At 38.3% G+C, this 27,298-nt stretch overlaps 1 protein-coding gene across 6 annotated transcripts in view; it reads left to right on the top strand.

The window, feature by feature from the left end:
• Positions 1-27,298, top strand: part of Uimc1 (ubiquitin interaction motif containing 1) — an 88,058-nt gene that overhangs the window by 25,411 nt on the left and 35,349 nt on the right. For 5 of the 6 annotated variants that reach the window (XM_059262878.1, XM_059262877.1, XM_059262880.1 and 2 more), the window contains exons 3-9: positions 415-499; positions 6,001-6,125; positions 7,150-7,255; positions 7,560-8,296; positions 13,868-13,953; positions 20,848-20,924; positions 27,163-27,266. In XM_059262878.1, the coding sequence (XP_059118861.1) occupies positions 415-499; positions 6,001-6,125; positions 7,150-7,255; positions 7,560-8,296; positions 13,868-13,953; positions 20,848-20,924; positions 27,163-27,266 (1,320 nt within the window). The remainder of the gene's footprint in view (positions 1-414; positions 500-6,000; positions 6,126-7,149; positions 7,256-7,559; positions 8,297-13,867; positions 13,954-20,847; positions 20,925-27,162; positions 27,267-27,298) is intronic. The other variant, XM_059262882.1, reaches the window with a different exon arrangement.

Below are 27,298 nucleotides of genomic sequence, written 5' to 3' on the forward strand. Positions count from 1 at the left end.
TTTCTTTTGATTTTGTAGAATTCCTTTACTTTCTTTTTCCTTCACCAACCAGTGGCCAAAGAATGATTTACAATAAATGGATACATACTGAATTCAAACACTTATTGAATGAAATGTCTCTGATCTTGGGTAGATGTCTACTAGTATTTTGGAGATTGGCCAGTTTTGTGTAATTCTGTATATGTGATAAGTAATCATGTCAGTATATTATACAATTTCATTTTTGTGGTTCAATTGGTTCTAGATCTTGCATGTTCTCTTTTTTAAATTGAAAAAAGGACTTTCTTATGTGTACCATCTTAGTAATCACTGATAATTCAAAGACTTCTACTAACCAAAAGGAAATACAGAAGAAATGGAGAAATTACTACTTTTAATGTCATTTACTTTGATCATATCTCTTGTTTACAACAGGAAGCAAAAGAGGAGAATGGATTGCAGAAAATGAAGACAAAACAGTCAAACAGATCAAAGTGTTTGGCTAAAAGAAAAATTGCACGTATGTTTTCATTTTTTAGTTGAATTGATGTAGTAATCATGTCAGTATATTATACAATTTCATTTTTGTGGTTTAATTGGTTCTAGATCTTGCATGTTCTCTTTTTAAAATTGAAAAAAGGACTTTCTTATGTGTACCATCTTAGTAATCACTGATAATTCAAAGAATTTTCCCAATGAAAAGAGAATCTCTTTTCATTGGAAAAAGAGAATTCTCTAGAGGTGTCTATGTTTCCTGTTCTGAATTTTTTTTTTTAACTTTTGCAAGTTTTTTAGAGAGTTAATTTCTGCTTACATATTTGACTTGCTAGAGGAAGACTGTTGAAATTGTAAATGTGATCTTCATGGCTAGGTAATCTTACTAGGGCCCTTGATTCTCTACCCACCCCTTAAATATTTTATTTTGTATGTCTGAGTGCATGTTTGTATGTGCCTGATACTAGAAGAGGGGGTTGGATCTCTTGGAAGTGGAGATACAGATGATTTGAGCTACTGTATGAGTGTTGGGAAGTGAATCCAGGTGCTCTGCAAGAGCAGCAAGTGTGCTCTTAACCATTGAATCACCAAGAGAAAGCAATTCAGCTCCCTTTTCTCTTTCTTTACTATGTACATCTTAGACAAATTGCAACGTACAGTTGACCTCTGTTCATCAGTAAAAGGCATCATTGGGAGATAACTTCCTTTTTTGTATTGAGAAAAAATTGAAGTTTAATATGGACTGTTTAAAATTAGTTTTAGCAGCCGGGCGGTGCTGGCGCATGCCTTTAATCCCAGCACTCGGGAGGTAGAGGCAGGCAGATCTCTGTGAGTTCGAGGCCAGCCTGGACTACAGAGTGAGTTCCAGGAAAGGCGCAAAGCTACACAGAGAAACCATGTCTCGAAAAACCAAAAAAAAAAAAAAAAAAATTAGTCTTAGCTTAGATAGGTAATTCTGCCATGGGTGGTGTTGAGCATCTTAATTACAAAGCTGAAATTCATAGTGGCAGGGCATTGTCAAGATTCAGAGCTTAAATCTGCCTGGTGTCACTGCTTAGGAATGACTTTGTTGGAACAATACAAATGGAGCATGTCATGGAAGTGGAGGCAGAAGAATCAGAGTTCAGAATCATCCCCAGCTCCACTACATGATCCACATATATTTCTCCACCTTGGACCACAGAAAGTTCTGTGCTTTGATTAGAAGGTTAGGTGTGCATTGGGGAAATTATAGGCCACTCCACGTACTTAAAAGGGAGGTTTATTTTGTGGGGTAACTTACAAGTGAAGGGATAGGTAACAGGGTCTGGGAAAGGTGTAGCGCAGTCTGGGGTGTTCTCTGGAGAACTCTGCTTGGTCTACCTCCAGTGTGAAGGGTCCAGGAACCAAGAGAGCCAGCGCATCCTGATCTCGGGTCTTCAGGGTTCTCTCTCAGCCCCGCCTTGTAGGCGTGACAGTTACCGAAGCCTCAATGGGGGTTGGAACTTCCAGATCAAAGCTGGAATGGCTACCCACTACAGGTGTGCATACAGTAGGGTGGCCGAGATGTGGTATTGATGCTAAGTAGTTTTTTGAACTTTTGGGAGAAACTGAATTGTTCATGCCTTCTGCAGGGAATTCTATGCTTCAACTCATGAACAGAAATGGGGCCAGAGGTTTAGACTTTTGGTTGACCCATCTAAACATATTGGATAGTTTTTGGCAAGGGCATCCTTAAATAGCTGCACAAATGTATGATTCAGATTACTAATCCTAGTAAAATTGTATCTTTGGGAAACTCATTTGAAAAGGAAAAGTCTGGGCCATTTTTCTGTGCTGAAATTTTTTTCTGAAAATAAAAATGATGACAAAAACTATATTCTCCCAGTTAAAGAGCTGAAGATTGGCTTCCAGTAATTGTTTTCTGATTCAGACTTGATGAAAATGAGCTAATATTGTTCGCCTTTCTCAATAAATATTGTGTGAGTAAAAGTTGCAGTTGCAAGTTAGGGAACTTCAAGGGAACACTACACTGAGAACCAAGTAAGACAGCACTGAAAACCCAGAATTCTACAAATATCCTGGGAATGATTATCTGAAGTATAAAAACGTTGTGTGTGTGATTCTGCCCATGTTTAGAAGTACTTATGTTTGTGAGCAGCTAGTTTTTGTTATGAAACTAAGTAAATTATTAGTGGTCCTGATTAAAGGGTTCAAAGAAGAATTCTTTGCTGTGTATTGCTATACAAGACCTAAAATCTCTTATACCTCTGGACATAAGAAAGAAATGTCAGATTTTGACTCTTAAGGAGTGATGCATGATGAAACTGAAGCTATTTCTATTTTCAAGTTACAGTTTTTCAGTATTATATTTGGAGCATAATCTCTGCCATTGTATATGTTTGTTATATCTTATACCATTGTTCTATTTAGGTTTCTATTTTTGTGCAAAATACCATGACCAAAAACAACTTGGGGAGAAAAAGGGTTTATTTGGCTTATACTTCCATATCACAGTCCATTATTGAGGGAAATCAGGGCAGGGACTCAAGCAGGAACCTGGAAGCAGGCACTGGAAGTAGACCATGGAGGAGTGCTACTTACTGTCTTTCTCCCCATGGCTTGCTCAGCTTGCTGTTTCTGGACTGCCTGCCTAGGAGTGGCACCACTGACAGTAGGCTGGGCCCTCTCACATCCATCATTAATCAAGAAAATGCCCATAGACTTGTTTATAGGCCAGTCTGATTGAGACATTTTCTCAGTTGAGGGTCTCTCTTCCAAATGACTCTTGCTTGTGTCAAATTGACAAAAGAACCAGCCAGCACAACCATATAAAATAAATTGAATATACTTGACATGTAAAATCAAGACTAGAAAAGAGAACTAAGTTGTATATAAGGAAGTAGTATGAAAAAAGTATATGCCAAGAAAATAGAGAACTTGAACTTTGTCGATAAATTCTTAGGAAGACACAAACCAAAACTTACTCAAGAAGTAGAAAATTAAATAGAACTAATATAATAAAAAATGAATTAACAAAAAACTAACTATAAACAAAAAGATGGGTTTGATGGCTTCATAGGTGAACTTTGTCAAGGATAAAGAAATATTAGTAGCAGTTCTTCATAAGCTCCTATAGATATTAGATGATTGGAGACTACTGCCCAACTTACTCCTAAGTCTGATACCACATCCATGGGGAGATACCACAAGAAAACTAAAGACATGTTTCTTTAGAATCTAGATGCAACAATCTCATTATTGCATGGAATTGAACTCAAGGCTTCATGCTAAATAACACTACCAACTGAGCTACATCTTTTATCTTTTTTCATATAAGCATTATACACCCACACATTTTGCTGTAAAAATTCCTTTAGCTTTACCTTGTAAGTTTTGAAAATATGTATCTTCATTTTCATTCATCTCAGAGTTTCTTAATTGTTCTCTGATGTTCATTTGTTTATTTATGGCATCCTGAGTGTGTTCAGAGATCCAGTGTCCAATGTCTTATTTTCCGAGGATATTAATAATTATTAGTAATTTTTGTTATTACTTTTTCATATTTTACTTCAGAATTTAGACTTTCATATAAAAGATTTTCCTTTGATATCTGATAGATTGTCTTTTGATTGCTTAGGTTGAAGAGAAGGAAATCTAAAGACTGATTTGAAACATATCTGTGGAGGCACCTATGTGTATATTTTTGACTGTCTGCCCTTGTGCACCTATGTAGGGATGTATAGACCATCAACTTAACATGTCAAGATCATCTTTGAAGATTCAAATTTTTTGTAGCGTTTTAAAATTAAATTAATTTTTTGGACAGTTTCACACATGTATATAATGCATTTGGATCATATCCATTCCTATTTCTCTTAACCCTGTCTGACTCTCATCAGTCCTGCTTCCTCTCTACAAGTCCCTCTGCCATTTCATGTCTGTTTTGTTTTTTATTTTATTTTGTGACTATATTAGTCAAGGTTCTCTAGGGGAACAGAACTAAAGAATGAGTGTGAGTGAGTGAGTGTGTGTGTATGTTTGTATATGGGATTTATTAGAGTCGCTTACAGGCTGTGGTCCAGCTAATTCAGCCATGGCTATTGGAAAGTCCATTATTGGAAAGTCCAAGAGTTCAGTAGGTGTTCAGTCCATGAGGCTGGATGTCTCAGCTGGTCTTTAGTATACATCAGAATCCCAAAGAAGGAGGCTCTAATGCCAGTGAAGGAATGCCTCAGCAGCAGGGTATATGAACTTGCCAGTGAGAATGAGGCAGAAAGCAAAAGCTGCTTTCTTCCATGTCCTTAATATAGGCTGCTATGAGAGGGTGTGGCCCAGACTTAGGGAGGGGCTTCTGATCTCAAATGATATGGATTTAAGGTGGGTTTTCCTACTTCAAATGATTCCCGTTAACTAAAATCTCTCGCAGATATTCCTAGCTGCTTGATTTTTAAATAATTCCAGATGTGGTCAAGTTGACAACCAAGAACAGCCATCAGCGACCTACTGAGTTTAACTAGGGTGTCTTCATGAAGATGGGTGTAGAGCTAGTCACTGGAGCATGGGGTGGTTACACTCCTGAAAACAACACATCCCGCATGGGTCATGTTTCCTTATGTTGAAGGCATTCAATGATGGAATGTATGTGCTGTGTTTGAATCCATAAGGATAATGCAGTCATCAATAAAGGTAATGCAGTGGATTCTAGTTCAATTTTAAGCCAGTAGTCCCCCCCCCCAAATTTGCTACTAATTTCTTTTGATACAGCCCTACGAGCGTATGATAGATTCTTTACTAACTGTTATAAGAAGTCTTCTAACTTATCTTGCACATTTTGTGATCTAGACTTGGAATTAGCCATTTCTCTACTGTCCTACAGTTGCTGTTAGTGGAAAATAATATTTGATGATCAAAATTTGATAACTAAGGATTTGTTAAAGTGAATAAATTAGAAGATTCTGAGAGCTGGGAATGCATGTGGTTTGGTTGATAATAATGTTTGATTAGTGTGTATGAAGTCCTGGTTGAATCCCCATCACTATATAAAGTAGGTGATGTGTCTGTAATCCTAATGTAACTAGAGGCAGAAGTTCAGGGTCAACCTCAATGCTGTCCTGGGCTACATCAGACCCCATCTGAAATAAACAAAGATTCTGAAGAGTAAAATTGTTCTGGTTAAATGTTGAGCATAAAGCAGTGCAGTTAGCAAAAAGCTCTATAGTGGTTCCTGTTTGTTCATTCACCAGATACTGATTTCCAGGTGCTCTTATGTGCTAGAGATACAATAATGAACAGTATAGGCAAACACTGCCTTCATGAGGGCTTATGCTCTAGTTAACACAGTGTTCTTGTAATGCTACTAATAATCTTGACCATACCTCATCTTAGATGAGTTTCCTTATTAGATTACAAATCATCCTAAATGGTTTACAGTATTGTCAGTTGACAGTTTAATGATTCTGGTGGTTTTTTGTGTTTTTTTTTTTTTTTTTTTCCATCATGCTAATTTGTTGTTGTGGTATTCTTCTCTTCCTTACACTCTTACAGAGATGTCAGAAGAAGAACAATTTGCTTTGGCTCTCAAAATGAGTGAGCAGGAAGCTAGGGAGGTGAACAGCCAGGAGGAGAAAGAAGAGGAGCTCTTGAGGAAAGCCATTGCTGAAAGCCTGAATGTAAATATATGCTGTGTTGAAAGTTTATGGGATTTATTAATAATGTCCTTAGTTACTTAATGTTTGGTATAGTTGTATTAGAAAAGAGATATGGTAGTTTATAGAATTTTCAACTAACTATATCTCAGTACTTTTTTTTTTAAGTCTGCATTGTTGAATTGCTGGTTAATCCAATTTGAAGTGTTTTGTTGCTGCATGAGTTTGCTTCCACTCCACAGATTATTTCAGTCAATGGCTTTAAAGGATCATAGTAAGTGGCCAGCTTCTGAAGAGTTGCAGAATACCAAGAATACCAAAGGCCAGGTGTTTACCTCCCTCATTTGTGGGGACAGCAAAGAAAAGGAGAGAAAGAATGGGCGGTTTTAAAAATAACCAAATAAGGGACTGGAGAGATGGCTCAGCAGTTAGGGGCACTGGCTGCTCTTCCAAAGGACCTGGGTTCAACTCTCAGCACCCTCATGACAGCTCACAATTGTTTGTAACTCCAGTTCCAGGGGACCTGAAACTCCCCATGGCAAAACACTAATGTACATTAAAAAAAAAACAAAAAAAAATATTAAATTATGATTTGAATATATGCAATAGAAATGATTTTAAATGTTAAGGATACTTGCCAGTGGCAGATTCTGAGCCATCCTTGATTTCTGTTTACTTGTTGTTTACTTGTTAGCTTGTTTGAGCTGGAATCTCCTAGAGTTGAAAGGCTGGCTTTGAACTTGTAAGTTCGAGCAGTTCCCTACTTCAGCCTTCTGAAAAGCTTAGGACTACAGGCGTGTATCACCATGTGAATATATATGTCCAGTTTGAATCATTCTTTATACTATATACCCTTCATATTAGAAACGGTATAGTAAATATATATAGGCATTCACTTCACATTGGGGAATTCGTTTGAATTGAGCAGCTGTATTTTGAAGAGGAAAACTCCTAGGGACAGTGCCTACCGTTTTTGTTCTTCCTGTGACTCTTCATATACAGCTATTTTAATAATAAACCTGGTCTGGTACGGGATCACTTGTTTCAGAGTTGCTGGTCTTCTGATGCTTCTGCTACCAGATCTCGACCTCTGGCTACTGGACCATCTTCACATTCCCATCAAGAGAACACCAAAGATTCTGGAACCACTGAAGGCATGTCTTCCTGTTCTGACTCCTTCCACTCATCAAGTATAACTATATCACTGGGATCGTCTGCTGAGAGTAAAGATGCCCCAAATCCTTATTATAATATTAAAGAGGTTCAAACATAAATAGTTGAAATTTCATTAATATCCAACATACTTTTATTTTCAAGGAAAAACCACCCTTTGGCTAAAGTCAAAGAAGGGCTTTTTGTAACCACATTTTGTAATTCTTGGTAAGTTATAGCTTACCAAGTTGTCTTAACTGAAAAAAAAATTTGTCCTTAGCCTTACTTTTTCTCAAATACCTACAGGCATATGGCAGCTGGTACCTCCATCACTGTTTAAAGGCTCACATATCAGTCAGGGAAACGAGGCTGAGGAAAGAAAGGAGCCCTGGGACCACAATGAAAACACTGAAGAGGAGCCTGTCTCGGGCAGCTCAGGAAGCTGGGACCAGTCAAGCCAGCCAGTGTTTGAGAATGAGAACGTTAAATGTTTTGACAGATGTACTGGCCACTTGACTGAGCACACACAGTGTGGGAAGCCACAGGAAAGTACTGGGAGTGGTTATGCTTTTTCCAAAGCTGTCCAGGGTAGGGGGGACACATCTAGGCAATGTCTTTCTACCCCAGCAGACACCAAAGGACTCCAGGACATTGGGGGCACTGTGCACTACTACTGGGGTATTCCATTCTGCCCTGCTGGAGTAGATCCTAACCAATATACCAATGTCATTCTCTGCCAGTTGGAGGTTTATCAGAAGAGCCTAAAAATGGCTCAGAGGCAGCTTATTAAAAAAAGAGGGTTTGGGGAACCAGTGTTACCTAGACCTCCTTTTCTGATCCAGAATGAATGTGGCCAAGAAGATGAGACTAGTGACAAAAATGAAGACATCTCAGAAGATGTGGGAGATGAAGCCAAAGAGGAAAGGCAGGAATCTAGGGCATCTGTCTGGCACTCAAAAACCAAGGATTTTCAAAAAAGTCCAATTAAAAGCTTGAAACAGAAACTTTTGTTGGAGGAAGAACCAACAACCAGTCATGGTCAGGTAAGGGTCAGTGATGCTATAACTAAGGATCATTTATTTACAGATAAAATATGGGTTATTTTAACTATTTTTTGTGGTCTTTCCCGCTATCTGCTTATTAAAACAATATATGCTTACCATGCTTACTATATAAAATGAGAAAAGTGCAAAAAAGAAGAAAAGAGCTTAGGTGTGGTGGTAACATACCTATAATCTCATCACTAAGAAGGCTGAGGCATCCTGGCCAGCCTAGGCTACATTGTGAGACCTTGTCTCAAAAAAAGGAAAAATTACAATACTTACCTGTAGTCCACCCACCAAAAGACAATCATCATCATTTCTAAACATATAAAACTCATTTTTCTTTTAAATTTTTGAGCAAGATGGAGACTCTTCTGTATAAACTTTGTTCATTTATTTTATAATTATCAAAAATCTTTACTTTTCAGATATACATCAAAACATTATTCCGGGGCTGGAGAGATGGCTCAGTGGTTAAGAGCATTGACTGCTCTTCCAGAGGTCCTGAGTTCAATTCCCAGCAACCACATGGTGGTTCACAACCACTTGTAATGAGATCTGGTGCCCTCTTCTGGCCTGCAGGATACTGTATACATAATAAATAAAATTTAAAAAAAAAATTAAAAAAATTAAAAAAAAAACCATTATTCCATCTTGTTAGGATATATTTTCTTTTCAAACTTTTTTTTTTTTTTTGAGACAGGGTTTCTCTGTGTAGCTTTTGCGCCTTTCCTGGAACTCACTTGGTAGCCCAGGCTGGCCTCGAACTCACAGAGATCCGCCTGGCTCTGCCTCCCGAGTGCTGGGATTAAAGGCGTGCGCCACCACCGCCCGGCTCTTTTCAAACTTTTTATTCTTTCATGGTAGGATTTCTCTGTATAGTCCTAACTTTTCTGAAACTCATGCTGTAGACCAGGCTGGCCTTGAACTCACTGAGATCCACTTGCCTCTACCTCCCGAGTGCTGGGACTAAAAGCGAGCATCGCCACCGCCACCACCTTGCTTAAAGTTGTTATTTTTAAAATGTTTTTCTACAGGCAGTATTTTAAAAAATTCTAGGAAATGTAAATTAAAAATATATTTGTCTTTCATCTATAATTTATAGCCAGACATTTCCCATACTGGACTCGATCCATGCTACTAATTTTTAGTGTACCTTCCATGATACTTTATGTAATATAAAAAAATACTTTTTCTTGAATTAAAAAAATATATATATTTTTTTAGACAAGTGTCAATGCAAAAAACATAGCTCTTATTTCAGAAGGCATAAGAATTAGTTTATTCTGCAGCCAAATATGAGTTGCTGTGGCTTCAGAACACAGATTAGGTTATCCCATATTTCATATTCCAGTAAGGTAACAGTTTTATGAAGATTTTATAGTAATTGAACAAAGAAAGTTATAGATCAGAACACCTTCAAGGGGCTTGGAGAAACGGCTCGGCAGTTAAAAGAGCACTTGCTCGTCTTCCAGAGGACCAGGATGTAATTTCCAGCATAGCTTCATCCAGGTGATTGGATACCTCTGTCTTCTGAGGATACCTGCACTCAATGCACACATACTCACATGCAGACACATACCTTTACACAATAAAAATAATAAAATAAGCCAGGCGGTGATGGCGCATGCCTTTAATCCCAGCACTCAGGAGGCAGAGGCAGGTGGATCTCTGTGAGTTCGAGGCCAGCCTGGTCTCCAAAGCGAGTTCCAGGAAAGGCGCAAAGCTACACAGAGAAACTCTGTCTCGAAAAACCAAAAATCAAAAATAAATAAATAAATAAATAAAAATAAATCTTTAAAGAAAAAAGCCTATTTTTAAATCATTGGTGGAAACATCAGGTAGGTGGATTGCAGTAAAATGGAGAAACCTCTATGTAGGCCTTAGATACTTTCTGATTCTTTAGCTTTGGGGTTGGTGGAAGCTAGGGATCTCTTCATACATTTTATTTCCTAATCGTCACGAGGATGCTAAGTCACACACAGGTGAGCAATAAATAGCTACTTTGGGGCTAAGATAATTTGGATCTGGACATGCAGCATTACAGTCTTTCCACAGTCATTGATGTTATAATCAGTTAAACAGCCTTGTAGAATGTTCACTGTAGATGTAGCTCTTTTTCTGGGAGCTTCAGTTCACATAGGTTCTCATGTAGCCCGGGCTGGCCTTAGACTTGTTAAGTAGAATGATGACCTTGAACTTGGGGTCCTCCTGCTTCCATCTCCAGAGTACTGGGGTTGGGTTATAGGCAAGTATTGTCATGCTTTATATAGTGCAGGGGATGGCATCCAGGATTTCATGCATACTAGACAAGCACTGCCAACTGAGATACATCCTAAGCTCCTTGCCTTGTATTTCTACAAATGGTAGTTTACTATACACATTACTCTGCCCTTTTTGTTTTGCAATTCTGAGTTCATTCCCTAACTATACTCAATTTACCCATTTATTTGATATAGGGGATGTACTGTATTAGATAAACTGTAGCTTATTCAGTAGCCGACAGGAGAACATGTAGGTTGTCTCTAACATTTTCCTATCACAAGTAGTACTGTGTTATTACCTTAAACAGAGAAAATTTCATCTACACAGTTTATTGCTTGGTGTGGTAACACATGCCCTTAATCCCAGCACTTGGGAGGCAGAGGCAGATGGATCTCTGAATTGGAGACTAGCCTGGTGTACAAAATCCAGGCCAGGGCTGTTGCACAAAGAAATCCTGTCTTGAAAGACAAAACAAATTGTTTGTTTGTTTGTTTGTTTATTGTGTGTGCATGCGCTTTTCTGGGTGCACAAATGCCATAGCATGTACAAGGTCAGAAGACAACTTGCAGGGGTCAGTTTCCTTCTTCCACCATGTTAATCCTAGGGGAGATAGTCTTTGACATGAGTTGAGACAATTTCCCAGTTTATTCTCCCTCTCATCATGATATATTTAGATTTTGCTTCTGGTGACTTTCTTTAATGATACCAATCTCCATTTTGGGACATTTAGGTTTTTTGCCTTAGTCTGTTTCTAATATGGCTAGATAGTGTTATATATGAAAACTTGTATCTTGTTTCTCTTCCTTTAAAACTGCTTAAAGAGAGCCGGGCGGTGGTGGCGCACGCCTTTAATCCCAGCACTCGGGAGGCAGAGCCAGGTGGATCTCTGTGAGTTCGAGGCCAGCCTGGGCTACCAAGCGAGTTCCAGGAAAAGGCGCAAAGCTACACAGAGAAACCCTGTCTCGAAAAACCAAAAAAAAAAAAAAACAAAACTGCTTAAAGATAGGAATTGTTATTCTCATTTTCTAGATGTAAAAATTGAGATTAAATGAATTGCTAAAAGACACAAAATTACTAAAATACAAACATCAAAATTATACTGTTAGGAGTATGAAGCTAGCACTTCATAAATCTTTATTATAAGGAAAACCAAACAAATGTGGTAACAAGAGAAACTAAAAAATTCTGATAACAGAAATAGCAATAGAAAACACTTGAATCATAAAACAATACTCTGAAAATTATAGTTGATAATGAGTTTGCAGTTATATGATGCTTTTATAGTATTCAGAAGGAATTTAGGGATGGTTGTGAGCTGTCATGTTGGTGCTGAGAACCGAACCTGGGTTCTCTGCAAGAGCAGCAAGTGTTCTTAATTGTTGAGCCATCTCTTCAGCTGCATCTTTATGGAATTACAGGAATTAAAATGAATTTTATTAAATTGCCTAGTGCAACACTTAGGGGCTGCCCATAGAGAACATTCTTCTTTAACAATCCCATCTGGTTTTTGGGATTTTGTGTGTGTGTGTGTGTGTATTTGTATGTGTTAGAGGTTGGAGGTCAGAGATTGACATTGTCTTTATTATTTTTCACTTTACTTAAACACACTTTAAAGACATTTATTTATGTATTTATCAACAGTGAAGGTCAGAGGACAACTTGTGGAATCAGTTCTTTTTTCAGTTGCTCGACTTCTGCTTCTCCAGCAGTACATGCTTTTAATTTTGAACTCTCTCTAGTTCTCTAAATCAACAAAATTCTGTTATGTGAACACTAGGTGTCAGTGTGTCCTTTTGTTTCTCAAAAAAAAAAAAAAATTCATTGCTTAATTCAAAGAGTTGGGTGCATTATTTATTGTTGCTATATTGTAATGAAACGGTTTTTAGAAAGTTACATTTTATTTGTGTGTGTGCATGTGAGTGTGTGTGTAGGTCAGAGGATAACTTGTGGGGAGTCAGTACTCTCCTTTTGCTGTTTGAGTCCCATGGATCAGACTCAGGTTATCAGGCTTGGTAGCAAGTGCCCTTTTCTTGCTGGCCCATTGATGCTGCATTGTAGTTCAGATAGTATTGTTTGATTTGTTGTAACCACATTTCCAGTCATTGTACAACTTTACTTTCCTTTTGATTCTAGATTCAGTTTTCCTCCCTTTCCCCCACTCACTTCCTCCTCTCCTTTTAAATTTCATCATTTATTAGAATCATAGAGGGATCCCTTACTTGTTTGGGGTATTGATAAGATGTAAGAAACCCTGAAAACTTTATCAAGTAGCTAAAGAAGCTTTTCCTGGAAGAAGTTTCATAGCCAAGGTACTTTCTCAGAAAGCCAACTTAAAGTAGCATTAGTTGCTTTCTTCATGGAACTCACTGAATATACCAGGCTAGCCTTGAACTCACAGTGATCTGCCTGCCTCTGCTTCCCAAGTGCTAGCCCATGCCTGGCCTTTGTTTTATTCTTTTGTTTTGGTTTGGTTTCTGAGACAGGGTTTCACTGTGTAGCCTTAGCTGTCCTAGAACTCACTCTATAGACCAGCCTAGCCTTGAACTCACAGAGATATTCCTACTTCTATGTCCCTAGTGCTGAGATTAAAGGCGTGCGCCACCACCGCCCAGTCCAGATTTTTTTTTTTAAAGGAAGAAACATGGAATGAGGAGAACGTTCATTTGGAACTGATGACCATATAAACTTGAGAATCTGAGTTCCATTCCAGAACCCATGAAAAATGGCTGGGTGTAGTGGCTGGCACTCACTTTTATTTCTAGTACTGGAGAGTTGGAGACGGATGGAGACCTGGGGCTAACAAGTTAGCCTAGTTCACTTGGGATGCTTCAGGCAATGAGAGAGGCTGTTTTAAGAAACAAGATGCTTGTCATCACCAGGAAAGAGGGACCTGATGACCTGAATTTGATTCTCAGAATCCAGATGGCGGAAAGTGGGAACTGACTCTTGCAACTTGCCCTCTGAACTCCTCATGTGCACTCCTTCTCCCAAAGATAAATAAATGTAAAACAAAACAAAAATAGCAAAGAACAAGGTGGATATGGCCTGGTGTGGTAGCTTGTGCCTTTAATACCAGAAGAGAATCTCTGTGAGCTGGAGGCCAGCTTAGTCTACACATAGAGACTCTGTTACAAACAAAACACAACAAAATTGAACACACTAACCCAAGGTGGCTAGCCTCAGGGGAATGACACCCAAGGTTGACCTCTGGCTTCCATGTGTACATATAAACATGCACAAAATAAATAATAACAAGGGAAGAATAGGTTCGTCTGTGTATTTAGGGTGTTTCCTGTTTCTTTACAGTCTTCCCAAGGTCTATTTGTTGAAGAAACTTCTGAAGAAGTTCTGAAGAGTTCTGAAGAAGGAAATTTTGTGCCTCCCTCACAAAGGTGAGCTTGTATTTTCTGTGGGTTTCAGGTCTCTTCGTATGGTATAGCGTAAGGAAGATGAACTGCTTGAAAGAGACTACATGGAAAACTTGACAGGGAACTTTTACCTCCTTTATGTGTCAAGACTGGAAATCGTTTTTTAGCTCTAAGTATGCGAATAGGCATCTCTCTCTTCCTTTTTTGTTTTTGTTTTTGTTTTTTTGTTTTTTAAGACAGAATCTCTCTGTATAACAGCCCTGACTCTCCTGGAACTCTCTATGTAGACCAGGCTGGCTTCAAACTCAAAGATCTGTCTGCCTCTACCTCCAAGTGCTGAGATTAAAGGTAAGCATCACCACTGCCTGGAACAAATATGCATCTCTTAGAAGCCTAAAATATTAAGCCTGAAAGAGATCATAAAGGTTTTCTTAACCACTCTAGCCATCTTGGTATATATTTTACCTGGTTTATTTCTTGCTGTTCTCTAATTCTAGCTTCCTATACTGTTTCTTTATGGCTTATCTTCCTGTCTTCTTTCTCCTTTGGTTCTCTCTGCTTATGTTACTTTTTCCTTTTAGATTAGCATACAGATAATAGGTTTCATGTCATCTTCATGTATTTGTGCAGTTGTTCTCATTCACTTTCCTCTCTCTCTGTCCTCTCTCTGTCCTCTCCCCTGGCCAGTTACACCCTTTCTTCTGGTTAGCCCATTACTTTCTCTATTTCTCCCCTTTCTTAAAGTCTCTTCCTCCTCTCTCATGATCCCCTTATTAGTTTCATGCTCTACAAATATACATTATCATGTATTTATTACATATTAGATCTAGGTTTTGCATATGAGAGAGCATGATATATGGTCTTTGTTTTTCTTAATCTGCTTATTTTGTTTAATGGTGACTTTGCATCCATTTTTTCCTGCAAACGTCATGATTTCTTTTTTTTTCCGTTGTGTATATGTATCTTGTTTGTCCATTCATTGGTTGAAATCTAGGCTGATTCCATTTCTTGGTTATTGTGAATAGTGTGGCTTTAAACATGGATATGCAAGTATCTCTATGGTATGTTGACTTAGAGTTCTTCAGATGCATAGGTATAATGTGCTGGATCGTATGGTAATTCTGTTCTCTATCTCTTTTTCTCTTGCTCTCTCTCTTTCCCTCACCCCACCTCTCTCTTTTTCTTTCCCTCCCTCCCTCCCGTCTTTCCTTTCATCTTTCTTTCTGTTTATCTTTCTTGGAGTCTCCGTATTGATAGTATTGGCTATAAAATTTAAATCTCCCTGCATCCTTACCAACATTTGTTGTTATTTGCTTTATTGATTCTGGCTGAAGTGATAGAATTGAAAGGCTTTTTTTTCTGTTTTTTTTTTTGTTTTATTTTGTTTTTTTCCTTTTTTCTTTCTTTTTTTAGGGGCAGGGTCTCTTTGCATAGCTCTGGCCGTCTTGGTACTTACTATGTAGACCAGGCTAGCCTTGAACTCAAAGAGATCCACCTGCCTTTGTATTCCAAGTGCTAGGATTAAAGGCATGCATCACCATGCCTGGTGAATTGTTCCCTTTTAATATGTAGTAACGTTTATGTCTCCTGACTAATTCTGGTTTGAAGTCTACTTTATCAAATACCAGAATAACTCTACCAGCTTGCTTTGGGTGTCTGTTTGCTTGAATTTTCTATCTCTTGGCTTTTTCCTGGAGACAACAGGAGGTTGGAATAAGTCAGTCTGTGTTGTGTCTCTTTATTGGTGAATTAATGCCATTTATGTTTAAAGTTATTATAGTGAGATACTTATTAATTCCTGTAGTTTTGTTGGTTGTCTTGTGGTTGGTTGAATTGCTGTTTGTTCTTTCTTCCCTATTAGTATCATGGGTTTGCTGGTTTACAGTGTTGGACATGATGGTTTCCTTCCTAGATCTCATTTGTTTGGTCATCCCTCTCCTAAAATATAATCTTTCATGTGCTCTTATAATTAAGACTGGCTTTTCTTCTTCCTTTGTGTATAGTATTCATCTACATATCTTCTGCTGTGTAAGCTTGGTGGTCATGAACTGCCTTAGTTTGTGCTTGTCTTGAAATGCTATTATTTTTCTGTCAGTTTTAAAAGATAGCTTTGCTAGATTTAACATTCTTGGGTGGCAGTTATTTACTTTCAGTGCTTAAAATCACATCTTCCCATGTTCCCCTGGCTTTGAGCAGTGCTGATGAGAGCCTGATACTATTCTGATGTTTTTGCCTTTGTAGGTGGGTTGATGGTTTGCCTTTACAGCTTTTAATATTGTTTCTTTGCTTTGTATTTTTTCTTTTTTTATTTTCATGTGTATGTATTCATGTTTTTGCATATGGGTGGGTATGCACATGTGGAAGCTCATGTAGTATCCCTCTTGGATCACACTTCTACCTTATTCATTGAGGCAGACTGTCTCAGTTCAACCCATAGCCTGCCAGTATGACTTGTCTTGCTAGACAGCTAGCTCTGGGAATCCCCATCTTAGCCTTTTGAGACTGGAATTGCAGGTCACTGCCATACTCACTAAACATTTAAGTGGGTTTCTGTGGATCCAAACTCTGGTTCTTAGACTGGTGTGTCAAGCACTTTAGTGTTTGAGTCATTTCCTCAGCCCCTACATTATATGTTTGACTTCTTGACTATAACTTGTACAGGGGTTCTTCTCTGGTCATGTCTGTGGGTGTTCTAAATGCCTCTTGTGTTTGAGAGTCCGTTTCTTTCTGTAGGTTTGGGAAATGTTCTGCTGTAGTGTCATTGAATAGTTTATGCTTTTAGTGTTCATAGCAGCTCTGTCTTCTATCATATGTCCATCATATGGATCCTTTCTTGATTGTTTTTTCAAGACAGGGTCTCATTTCATTATGTAGCCTGGCTGTCCTGAAGCTCACTATGTAGATCAGGCTGGACTTGTACTCACAGAGATCCACCTGCCTCTCTCTCTCTAGTGTTGGGACTAAAGATTTGTGCCACCATACCTGCTATCCTAGAATTCTTAGATGTTGTGGTAATGCTCATTTTTTTTTCCTCAGTAATAATTGAATCTAGAATTAGTTTCACTTTGTCCTCTACCCTTGATATTCTTTCTTGTGCTTAGTCAAATCTACTGGTGATGCCTTCCACTTTATTTAAAAAAAAATACTTATTTTATTGTATGTGTGTGTGTGCCTGGGTATATGTATGTGCACTGCATATGTGCAGGAGCCTACAGAGGTAGGAAGAGACATTGGATCCGCTGAACTGGAGTTTCAAATGATGGTTGCAAGCCCTGTGGGTGCTGGGAACCCAACCCAGGTCCTCTGTAGGAGCAGTAAGTGCTCTTATCTACTGAGCCATCTTTCCAGCACCTCTACTTCATTTTTTTATTCATAAGCTTTTCAATTCCTTCTTTCCTCCCTCTCTTTCTTCCTCCCTCCCTTCCTCTTCTTTCTTTTGTTTCTCTCCTTCCCTCCTCTCCTTCTCCTCTTTCCTTTACTTCCTCTCTCCCTTCCTCTCAAAAATCTCTGAATTTCTCTTCTTTGTGGCTTTTTTATCCGTATTGATGATTTTTTTCATTGATTTTGCTGTTTTTTCCCCTCCATGCTGCTGACTTTCCATTCCTGGATTAAATCTGCTTTGTTTGTGTGCTATGTTAGATCATAGGTCATTTTTACCAGAAAACACTTGAGCGCTTCATTGTACATTTCCATAGTTGAGGAATATAGTCTTTTGGAGGAGTTGTGTTGTCCTGACTTTCTATGTTTTTTGCATTTCATTGTTACAATTTATGTGTCTGTTGGATTGGTTAGCTCTTCTGGATTTTAGAAGTAGATCTTATTGAACAGCCTACTCTTTTTTTTTTTGTATCAATCTTTTTTTTTTTTATTAAGAAAAATTTTCCATTTGTTTTACACACCAATCAAAGATCCCCCTCTTTCCTCTTCCTGCCCCACAGCCTCCATCTCCCAATCCACCCCCTACTTCCCATGAGGAGGCACATCCAGTAGAGGCAAGTCCAAGCTCCTCCCCTTGCCTCAAGGCTTTTGAAGGTATATACTCAGGAGGAAACACACTGCTATAGCAACAATACCATCAAACTATATGAGACATAGAAATGCAGATAAATCAATTACAGTTCACTAATGTATAATCACCAATGACAATATAGCTGAAAATGCCATATTGTAGAATGTGGTATAAAGTTAATTATTCTTTAAAGTAAGTGTGGAAATAGCAAGAGAATAAGGAGACTGGAGAAGGGGAGAAAATGGGAGAACAAAATTAAATAGATGGAAGGAAAAATAAGAAATGGAGTAGAGGGTTGGGGATTTAGCTCAGTAGTTTTTGGGGGGGTGGGGAGAGACAAGAGCATGAGAGTAAGAAAGAAAGCATCACCGAATAGAAAAGTTCAAAAGCAAATTTTAATAAATGTAGGATGAGGAGTAAAAAAATAAAAATATAAGAATATTAGAAAGTCAATAAGGTAAACTCAAGAGATTAAATGTAGAGAGCCGGAGGAAAAGAAGGAATCATTGGGCAAAAAACAAAAAACAACAGAAAAAGTGAAGAAGAAAGCTAGGCACTGGTGGTGCATGCCTTTAATCTAGCTCTTCCCAGGCAGAGGCAGGCCAGTCTGCATAATAAGTTCTAGGCCAGTTAAGGCTACACATTGAGATCCTATCTTAAGAAACTAGGGAAAAGTTTTTTCCTAAATGGAAAAGAATGGATAAACAAAATTAGATATATATTTGAAGAGAAATAGCAAGTAAAGACATTAAAAAAAATTAATACAATACAAAAACAAAACAAGAACCTTTACTAGGAAGGCAGAAATTGGAGGATCTTTGTGAGTTTGAGTCCAGCCTGGTCTACATAGATTTTTGGACATGTAGGCCTACATGAAGAAACCCTATCTCAAAAAGCAAAACAAAACAAAACAAAAAATCCTGGATAATAGGGCTCAGTGGCTGCTTACTGCACTAGCCTGATGACCTGAGTTTGATTCCCAGACATTGTGGTGGAAGGAGAGTACAGACTCAGAAAAACTGTCCTCTGATCCCCATGCCTGTGCATGTATATACACACACACACACTAAACAATTTTAAATCCTCCTAAGCATGGAGGGAGAAAAAAATCACACATAAATACAGAATATGTAGATCAGGCTGGCCTTGAACTCACAGAGATCCTCCTGCCTCTGCCTCCCGAGTGCTGGGATTAAAGGCGTGCACCACCGCCGCCCAGCTCTAGTTAGTGTCTTAATTGATACTATAGCTATGTATTTGCATTACTTCTTCCATTTTTAAAAATTTTATTTATTTTTATTTTTATGTGCATTGGCACTTTGCCTAAATATATATCTATGTCAGAGTGTCAGATTTTGGAGTTAAAGAGAATTGTGAGCTGCCCTGTGGGTGTTGGGAATTGAACCCAAGTCTTCTGGAAGAACAGTCAGTGAGTGCTTTTAACCACCAAGCCATCACTGCTACCCTGCTTCCTCTATTCTTGATGATTAGCTGATGGGGTTACTTTCCCAATCTTTTTTTCTTTAATAATAGATAATGGTTAATTGGTTATTAACTGGGTCAGGTTTCCAACCACTTTCCCCCTTTGTCTGACAGTTTGGGGATTTCTCAAGAGTTGATCTTTGTATTGAATGGCTGTTATCTCTCATATGGCCCAGTTGCCATTACTAGAATTTAGATAGTGATCTTTGTTAAGCATTTGGTGGCTAGTACTAGGTGTTTATCCCTAAGCTGAAGAATATGGAGTTGGTTTGATTCTTCTGCTGTTAAGACACTTTTGGAAATGTTTTAAACTGGAGTTGGTGTTCTGCTCTCTGTAGGCCTCTCTGTTTTATTGTGGTAAGCCTGTGTAGAGCAGATGTAGGTTTTAATAAATGATTATATGCTTTGTCACCAGGAGGGAGTTGAAATCACATACAATGTGGTTTGACTTCAAATTGATTAGCCCATTTTATAAATGTCAGCAAATTGTCTTGTGATGGACTTTTTGAATAGAGCCCTAATGTTACATGCAGAGTAAAACTGTGTCTGGCTTGGGTTTATAACAAATGCTCTGAAATGTTTTATTTAGGGAGAGAAATCACTTGTGGTTTCCTGTCATGATTTAGTTATTTATCATGAGTCTCAGTGGTGGCTATTGTCTCTTCTCTGTGGCTCTTGGTTGATGAGAGGATTTGTGTTTTTAAGTGTCTTCTTGCATACTTGATCAAACTAATCATAAAACTCTATGAAGCATGAGGGGACTGTTTCAGATGCTCAGATCTCTCAGCCATGTGTTCTGATGTCAGAAAGAGATCACACTCCATGAAAAAACAGGCAGGAAAAAACAGAAGGCTAGATAAGAGAAGCTATTCATAATTAAGTTTTTCCCAGAAGAGGTAGTCAACTTGTGTGGGCAGATTTTTGCTGTAGGACACTTTGGGATTTTATTTTATTTCTGTAGCTTGGAAAGCTATATCTTGAGATAAAGAGAACTTTAACTGTAAGGTGAGGAAAAACTGCTGTGCTGTCAGGAGAATCTCCATGTTTTCTGAGTTTTTATGTCTCTTGCCTCCAGAAGCTTTAACTGGTAGCCAGACTGCAAAATACCTTTGATATTTTTATACTGTAGTATAATTTTTGTCTTCTCTGATAGTCACTGGTAGTTCTTACCCTTTAAACTTTCCTCAATGGAGACTACAAAAGGGTGCTTCTTTTCATTCAGTGGTTTCACTGGAACCAAAGTTGTAAGCGTGCTTATTTTCCCTATTTCTGGCCTACTTGGACTGTAGACTCCTTGCTTTCTGATTGTGATGTTGTACAGGATGTGTCAGCTCACTTGTGGCTTTGTTAACGACCCCACTATTGCTTGTGGACCTGTGCTCCACTTTCTTCTATGAGGAGTTCACTTACATTTGGTTCTGTTTCAGCATTGCAGCTTTGACCAGTAAGAGAAGCTTAGTCCTTATGCCAGAAGGTTCTGCAGAGGAAATCACTGTTTGTCCTGGTAAGCAAACCATGACTTTACTGAATTTCTGATATTACTTACCTACCTTTTCATTCTTACTAAATTTTTTGACTATTCAAACCATTCTCAGGAGGATCATGTGTGATTTATGTGCGTGTGTGTTTATCGCTAGTATATATACACATATATGCTCACATACATGTTTCTAGTGGACACAGGTGCTGAGGGCCACAGGATATGCAGTGAGAAACTCAGCCTTCACAAAAGTGCCAACCCACCAGAGCCAAGGTGTAGCTGGAAATTTCTCCAGTTCCACTTGGCCCCATGGTCCCATAGCTGCTTATAAAATAATCACTCAGAGGCTTATATTAACTGCAAACTGTATGGCCTATGGCTTCAGCTTCTTGCTAGTTAGCTCTTTCATCTTAAATTAACCCATTTTATAAATCTATATGTTGCCACATGGCTATGGCGTTACTGATCTGCTGACACATCTTGTTGCTCCTTCAGTAGCAGGCTTGAGTCTCTCTTGACTACACTCTTCTTTCTGTATCTGCTTAGATTTCCCACCTGGCTGTAAGCTTTCTTGTCATAGGCCAAAACAGCTTTACTTATTATCCAGTGGTAGCCACACATATTCACAGCGTACAGAAAGATATCCCACAGCACCAAGGACTCTGATGGAGGTCTAAACCAAGGAACGTAAGACTTCTTAGCGTTAACTGCTTTTTGAATGATTTGACTGTTTCCTGCTATAGATCTCCCATGTGAAGCCATAAGCTTTCTTCCATCATTACAATTTTGGGATCTATTCCCATGGCATAGCAGTTCTTTGATTATTTACTGGGCATAATTTCTCCCATGTGCTGGGTACTACCCCACCACCACCACCACACACACACACACACACACACACACACACACACACACACACACACACTCTGTGGGGCAGTCATGCAGTCAATAACCTTGGTTTCCACAGCCTAATCTCCACTCCCTTCTCTGAGACAGATGTTAAAAGCTAGCTCCCTAGCCGGGCGGTGGTGGCGCACGCCTTTAATCCCAGCACTCGGGAGGCAGAGCCAGGCGGATCTCTGTGAGTTCGAGGCCAGCCCGGTCTCCAAAGCGAGTTCCAGGAAAGGCGCAAAGCTACACAGAGAAACCCTGTCTCGAAAAACCAAAAAAAAAAAAAAAAAAAAGCTAGCTCCCTATGATTATCTCCCATTTGGCAGGACACATAGTTAGGAAAGGAGTCTTTCAAATAGATCACATTTGGGACCTTCAGAGATAAAGAAACATCCAATCTCTGTAACTGCAATTTCCGGAGACTTGCCCTTGTTTTGTATATGTATAAAACTAGAAACTTTGGAGACTCAGGGTAGAACGAGAGAGAAGAGAAGATGGAGAAAATAAAGAGACATGGACAGAGGAATCATGGTGTGAGATTTATTCCGATACCCTGCTAGATTCCTTTGTTGGTTTGTAGAGCGTTTCTCCAACCCTGAGAGAAAGCTTTTAGGGCAAGACCCTAATAGCTTTGTTACACAGGTTCTGATTATCAGCCTTATTTTCTGCTTGGGGGTAATTTGGTTTTGAGATTAATTGGCTTTTTTGTCTGCTCACTTGCCTACCATGTGATCTGAAGAAGCAACAAGTATCAAGAATAATCCTTACTTAGCAAATTCAGAGCCAAGGGGACTTACATGTTTGATTTATGTGTTCTCAAAGTTAGGCTGTTTTCAAGTCACCTTCATTATTAAGCAAAGCCCTTTAGTAGTTAGTTTGATACTGCCGTTTGAGGTTTTATGAATTCAGGAACTGAATTTTTTTATGCAGTTTTGTGGCTGGCATAGTTTTAATTATAGACAAGATCTGGTTAAATGCTTTAGTTTATAATTATAAAAATGGAGATATATACTTTGCTTAGGCATAAGACATACTAATTCAGAGTTTTATGTGGATGGATTTAGATATGTAAAACGATATAAAATGAACTAAAATAGCCACTGTCTGAGGGAACTCTTTGATGAGTCATTGTATGATATGAATAATTATTTTGCTAAATGAACCATTTTTACTTTCTGAATAATTTGTTTTGCTGGCCTTCCTTCCTTCCTTCCTTCCTTCCTTCCTTCCTTCCTTCCTTCCTTCCTTTTTCTTAAAAGTGGAGCCCATTGTATTACTCAGGAATCTCATTCATGTGATGTTAAGGAACTACCTACTAATATTGAAACTCACTGGAAAACAAGTAGTGTACAAATATTACTCAGAGTCATATTTGGGTTCCTTTAGAACACACGTAGCCTGTCAGAGTATTCATAGTTTTCTTATTTTAATTTCTTTCAATTTTTTTTCCCCACAAAGACTAAAACTTAGTTAACATGTACTCTAGGAAAAATCCTATAAATACTTTAAAACACTTGGCAGCCTATCAAAAAGGTTTTTTATTGTTTTAAGAATGTAAGTAGTGTTAGTTTTTAATGAAAGTGTTTTCTTAATACATTTGAAATGTATTTGGATTACTGCCTAATGATACCTACTAAGAGACTCCATTACCAAAGTGCTCTGATTTTGGCAAGGGCACTTAAGAATGTGGTGCTGTCTTTGTGAAAATAAAACTATCCCCTTTTCTGTCTGGAACTGTTAAATTTTGCCATCCTTCTGGGAAGTCACTCAATCTACCTGTTTGAGATGCTGGCATATGATGTCATTGTGGCATCTTTCAGAAAAAACCTGCAAATATAATGATTGTCAAAATCTTAGCTAATAGATTTTAATTTTTACATGTATGTAAAGGGGTGTGAGATAGGTCATAAAACTAAAAAGGGGACCATGGAAGAGCAAAAAGATTTCTTAAGGAAAATTAAGGTAATAGAATATACATGAAAATGCAAAGAGGAAGGGTATGAGTAGTGAAGGGGGCATGGGGAAGGAGTGAGGGAGGAGGGTCATAAAAATAAGTATTGAGTTCCAGGAAAGGCACAAAGCTACACAGAGAAACCCTGTCTTGAAAAACCAAAAAAAAAAAAAAAAAAGTATATATAAAATGTGATAGTAAAAACCATTGTTTTGTATACTAATTAAAAAAATAAACAGGAAGTCCTAGGGGCTGGAGACATGGTTTGGCAGTTAACAGTACTGTCTACTCTTCCAGAGAACCCAGGTTTGAATCTTAGCACCCACATGGAAGTGGTTTAGGTCAGCAAACAATTGGATTTAACCTCTAAGCTAATGGTAGGGAGTCATGATCATAAAAGCTACCTAACTTCACTTAGGAAGAGCTTACTGTTTCCCTCTCTTATTAGCTAGCACTGTTTGTATGTGTATGGAGTGTGTGCACCATATGCATGCAGTTCCCATGGAGGCCAGAAGAGGGGGACTGGACTCCCAGGAACTGTTGTTACAGATAGTTGTGAGCCACCATATGGGAGTTAAGTCCATGTTCTCTAGAAGAGCACCAGTGCTCTTAACCACTGAGCCTCAAGATTAATTTGACTCATAGTTTCAGGGTAGTCAGTATTGCTTATCTCCATGCACTTGAGCAGAACATAAACATGGTGGGAATGTGTGGCAGAGAAGCTTCTTTACCTTGTGCTATTATTATATAAGAACCTGTGAAAAGAGAAAAACAGAAAGACTTGAGTAAGATATTGTCCTAAGGATGTAATTATCAGTGGCCGATACTTTTCAACTAGGCCTCACCTCTTCCCTTTTACTGTCTCTCAATAAAGCCATCATTGTGAATCCCCAAGAGATGACTCCATTAACTGGGTCAGAGCCCTTGGGATCTAACTGTCTCAGGAACTGCAGTCACATACATACCCATCTGTACTTTACTAATCTAGGTTTTTTAAATCAGTCAAATTGACAATCAAGGCTGTCACAGGATGGTACTAGCATTGTTTGGGGAGTGATTCTTATCTTTGAACAATGTATTTGGTGATAAGCTCTTTCAGGGAAATTTAACACAGAAGATTTTGCAGTTTAAGAATTGTGAGCCTCTTACCACCAGAGTGGACAAAGTGTGTGTGTCCGTCCAATTTTGCACTATAGTTTATAATATAAATGTGTTTAATCCTTAATCATTCTGAAGATAGTTTAGAATCTTATAGATTGTTTATTTGCCCAATGTTCACTATTCATTGTATGTGTGAAACATGAAAGTGTCAGAGATATAGAGTAAAACATCTGAGAACTTAACAAGGTTTACCTTCTGAGATATATTTTTATGTTAGTTATGGTTATAATAAGCAAACATTGGGGCTAGAGAGATGGCTCAGAGGTTAAGAGCACTGAGTGTTCCTCTTAAGTACCCCACAAGTACCCACATGGCTTCACCATAAGTACCCACATAGCTTACAATCATGTCTAACAACAGTTCTAGGGGGTCCATTTCTCTCTTCCAGCCTCCATGGCCAGCAGACATGCATGTGGTGCCCAGACATATATGCAGACAAATATAAAAGAAGGAAATAAAATTTAAAACATTAAAAAAAAAGAAAAGAAAAGCAAACACCATAGACTGTTTCTTTTAAACAACAGACATTTATTTCTCAGAGTTTTATTTCTGAGACATTTATTTCTGGAGGCTGGGGAGTCCAAGATCAAAGCACAGACAGACTCAGTGTCTAGTGAGAACCCACTTTCTGGTTCATAGACGTACCCTCTTACTATGTCCTTACATGGGAGACAGAATGAGAGCCCTTTCTGGGGTTCTGATACAGGGTACTAAGCCCATCCTTTTTATTTCTCCACTCTTATGACCTGGCTACTTCCCAAAGACCTCCCACTTCCTCTTACCATCATTGGGAGTACAATTTCATCATAAAGTTGGAATGGAACATAGGCATTGAGTTTACAGCATTTCTTTACCAGATTTGTTGTCATTTTAAATACAGTTGTCGTTCTCTTGTTATATTGATAGGTGTCTAGAATTCCTAGTTAGCCAACTTCAAATAAATCTTTTTATTAGTTCACCCCCTGACCGCCCACCAAACTTTCCCCAAACTTCTTTTTTTTTTTAAGATTAGTAAATATTTTAGGCTCTTTAGGTTAGATATTTTGTTAAAGCTATTCATCTCTGTTTCACTGCAAAAGCAGCCATAGACAATATGTAGCTGAATGAATATGGCTGTGTTCTTTTTTTTTTTTTTTTTTTTTTTTTGGTTTTTCAAGACAGAGTTTCTCTGTGTAGCTTTGCGCCTTTCCTGGAACTCGCTTTGGAGACCAGGCTGGCCTCGAACTCACAGAGATCCGCCTGCCTCTGCCTCCCGAGTGCTGGGATTAAAGGCGTGCGCCACCACCGCCCGGCCATATGGCTGTGTTCTAATAGGGCCTTATTTACAAAACCAGGCAGGTGGCCAGATTGGGCCCAGAAGGTATTTATAGTTTTCTGCTCCTGATTTACACTATATCTCTGTGTTAGTAATAGATAGTGGTAGTACAATGCCTGGGACTTGTTATTCCATCACTACGTTCAACTAATAGATATTGTTTAAAGAACATATTAAAGAATGGCATATCTTTGTGTAGAATGCATAGTCTTATTTTTTGTCCTACTTTCTGTTTTCCCTATTCATCCTTTTAACCTTAGAGCTAATATAGGCAGTTTTTGGTTTCTGTTGAAATCAGTAGATTTTGAGACTAGGACTACAGTGAAATAAGCCAAATGGATTAACTGGTAAGTAGATAAGCAAACTGTGATGTATTCATTTAGTAGAGTACTACTTACCAGAAAAAAGGGATGTACCATTGATATGTCTGACAACATGGCTGCCTCTCAGTTACATGATACTAAGTAAAAGATGACACCAAATCACTGTGTGATTTTTTTTTTTTTTCAAAACCTTTTTTAAAGACAGGTCTCACTATGTTGTCCCAAGTTTGAACTTGAATTCTCTTAGCCTCCTGAATAGCTAGGATTACAGGTGTGTGCCGCTGTGACATCTGGTTGATTCCATTTAGGTGATTCTAGGAAAGACAAAATGGTAGGAGTATATAGTAGATTTGTACAATTGACTTCAGAAGGGTACAGGAGGATTTTAATAGGATGCTGGAAACATATTTTCTTTATTGTGGTAGTTACATGATATGTATTAGTCAAAACCCATCAAATTACAAACTGAAAAATTGGTGAATTCTGTTGTGTGTAAATTATGTCACAGTAAAGCTTCAAGAAGAAACAAACTAGGTCTATATTGTCAGTTTAGCATTGTCATATCCTAAACTTTAGAGAAATGGAAATTAATGGTATTTACTTTTTTTTAAAAAATTACAGAGTCACAATTAAGTTCCCCTGAGCCCCTTGACCTCAATAGAGAAGACTCTCCAGATAGCAGCGAGATCCCCATTGAAGTAAAAATGACAGTGAATGATAAGCAGGTGAATACTCTTCTCTATGATTTTTGTCATTC

This window comes from Peromyscus eremicus, chromosome 5 (assembly GCF_949786415.1).
Source record: "Peromyscus eremicus chromosome 5, PerEre_H2_v1, whole genome shotgun sequence".
Classification (NCBI taxonomy): Eukaryota; Metazoa; Chordata; class Mammalia; order Rodentia; family Cricetidae; genus Peromyscus; species Peromyscus eremicus.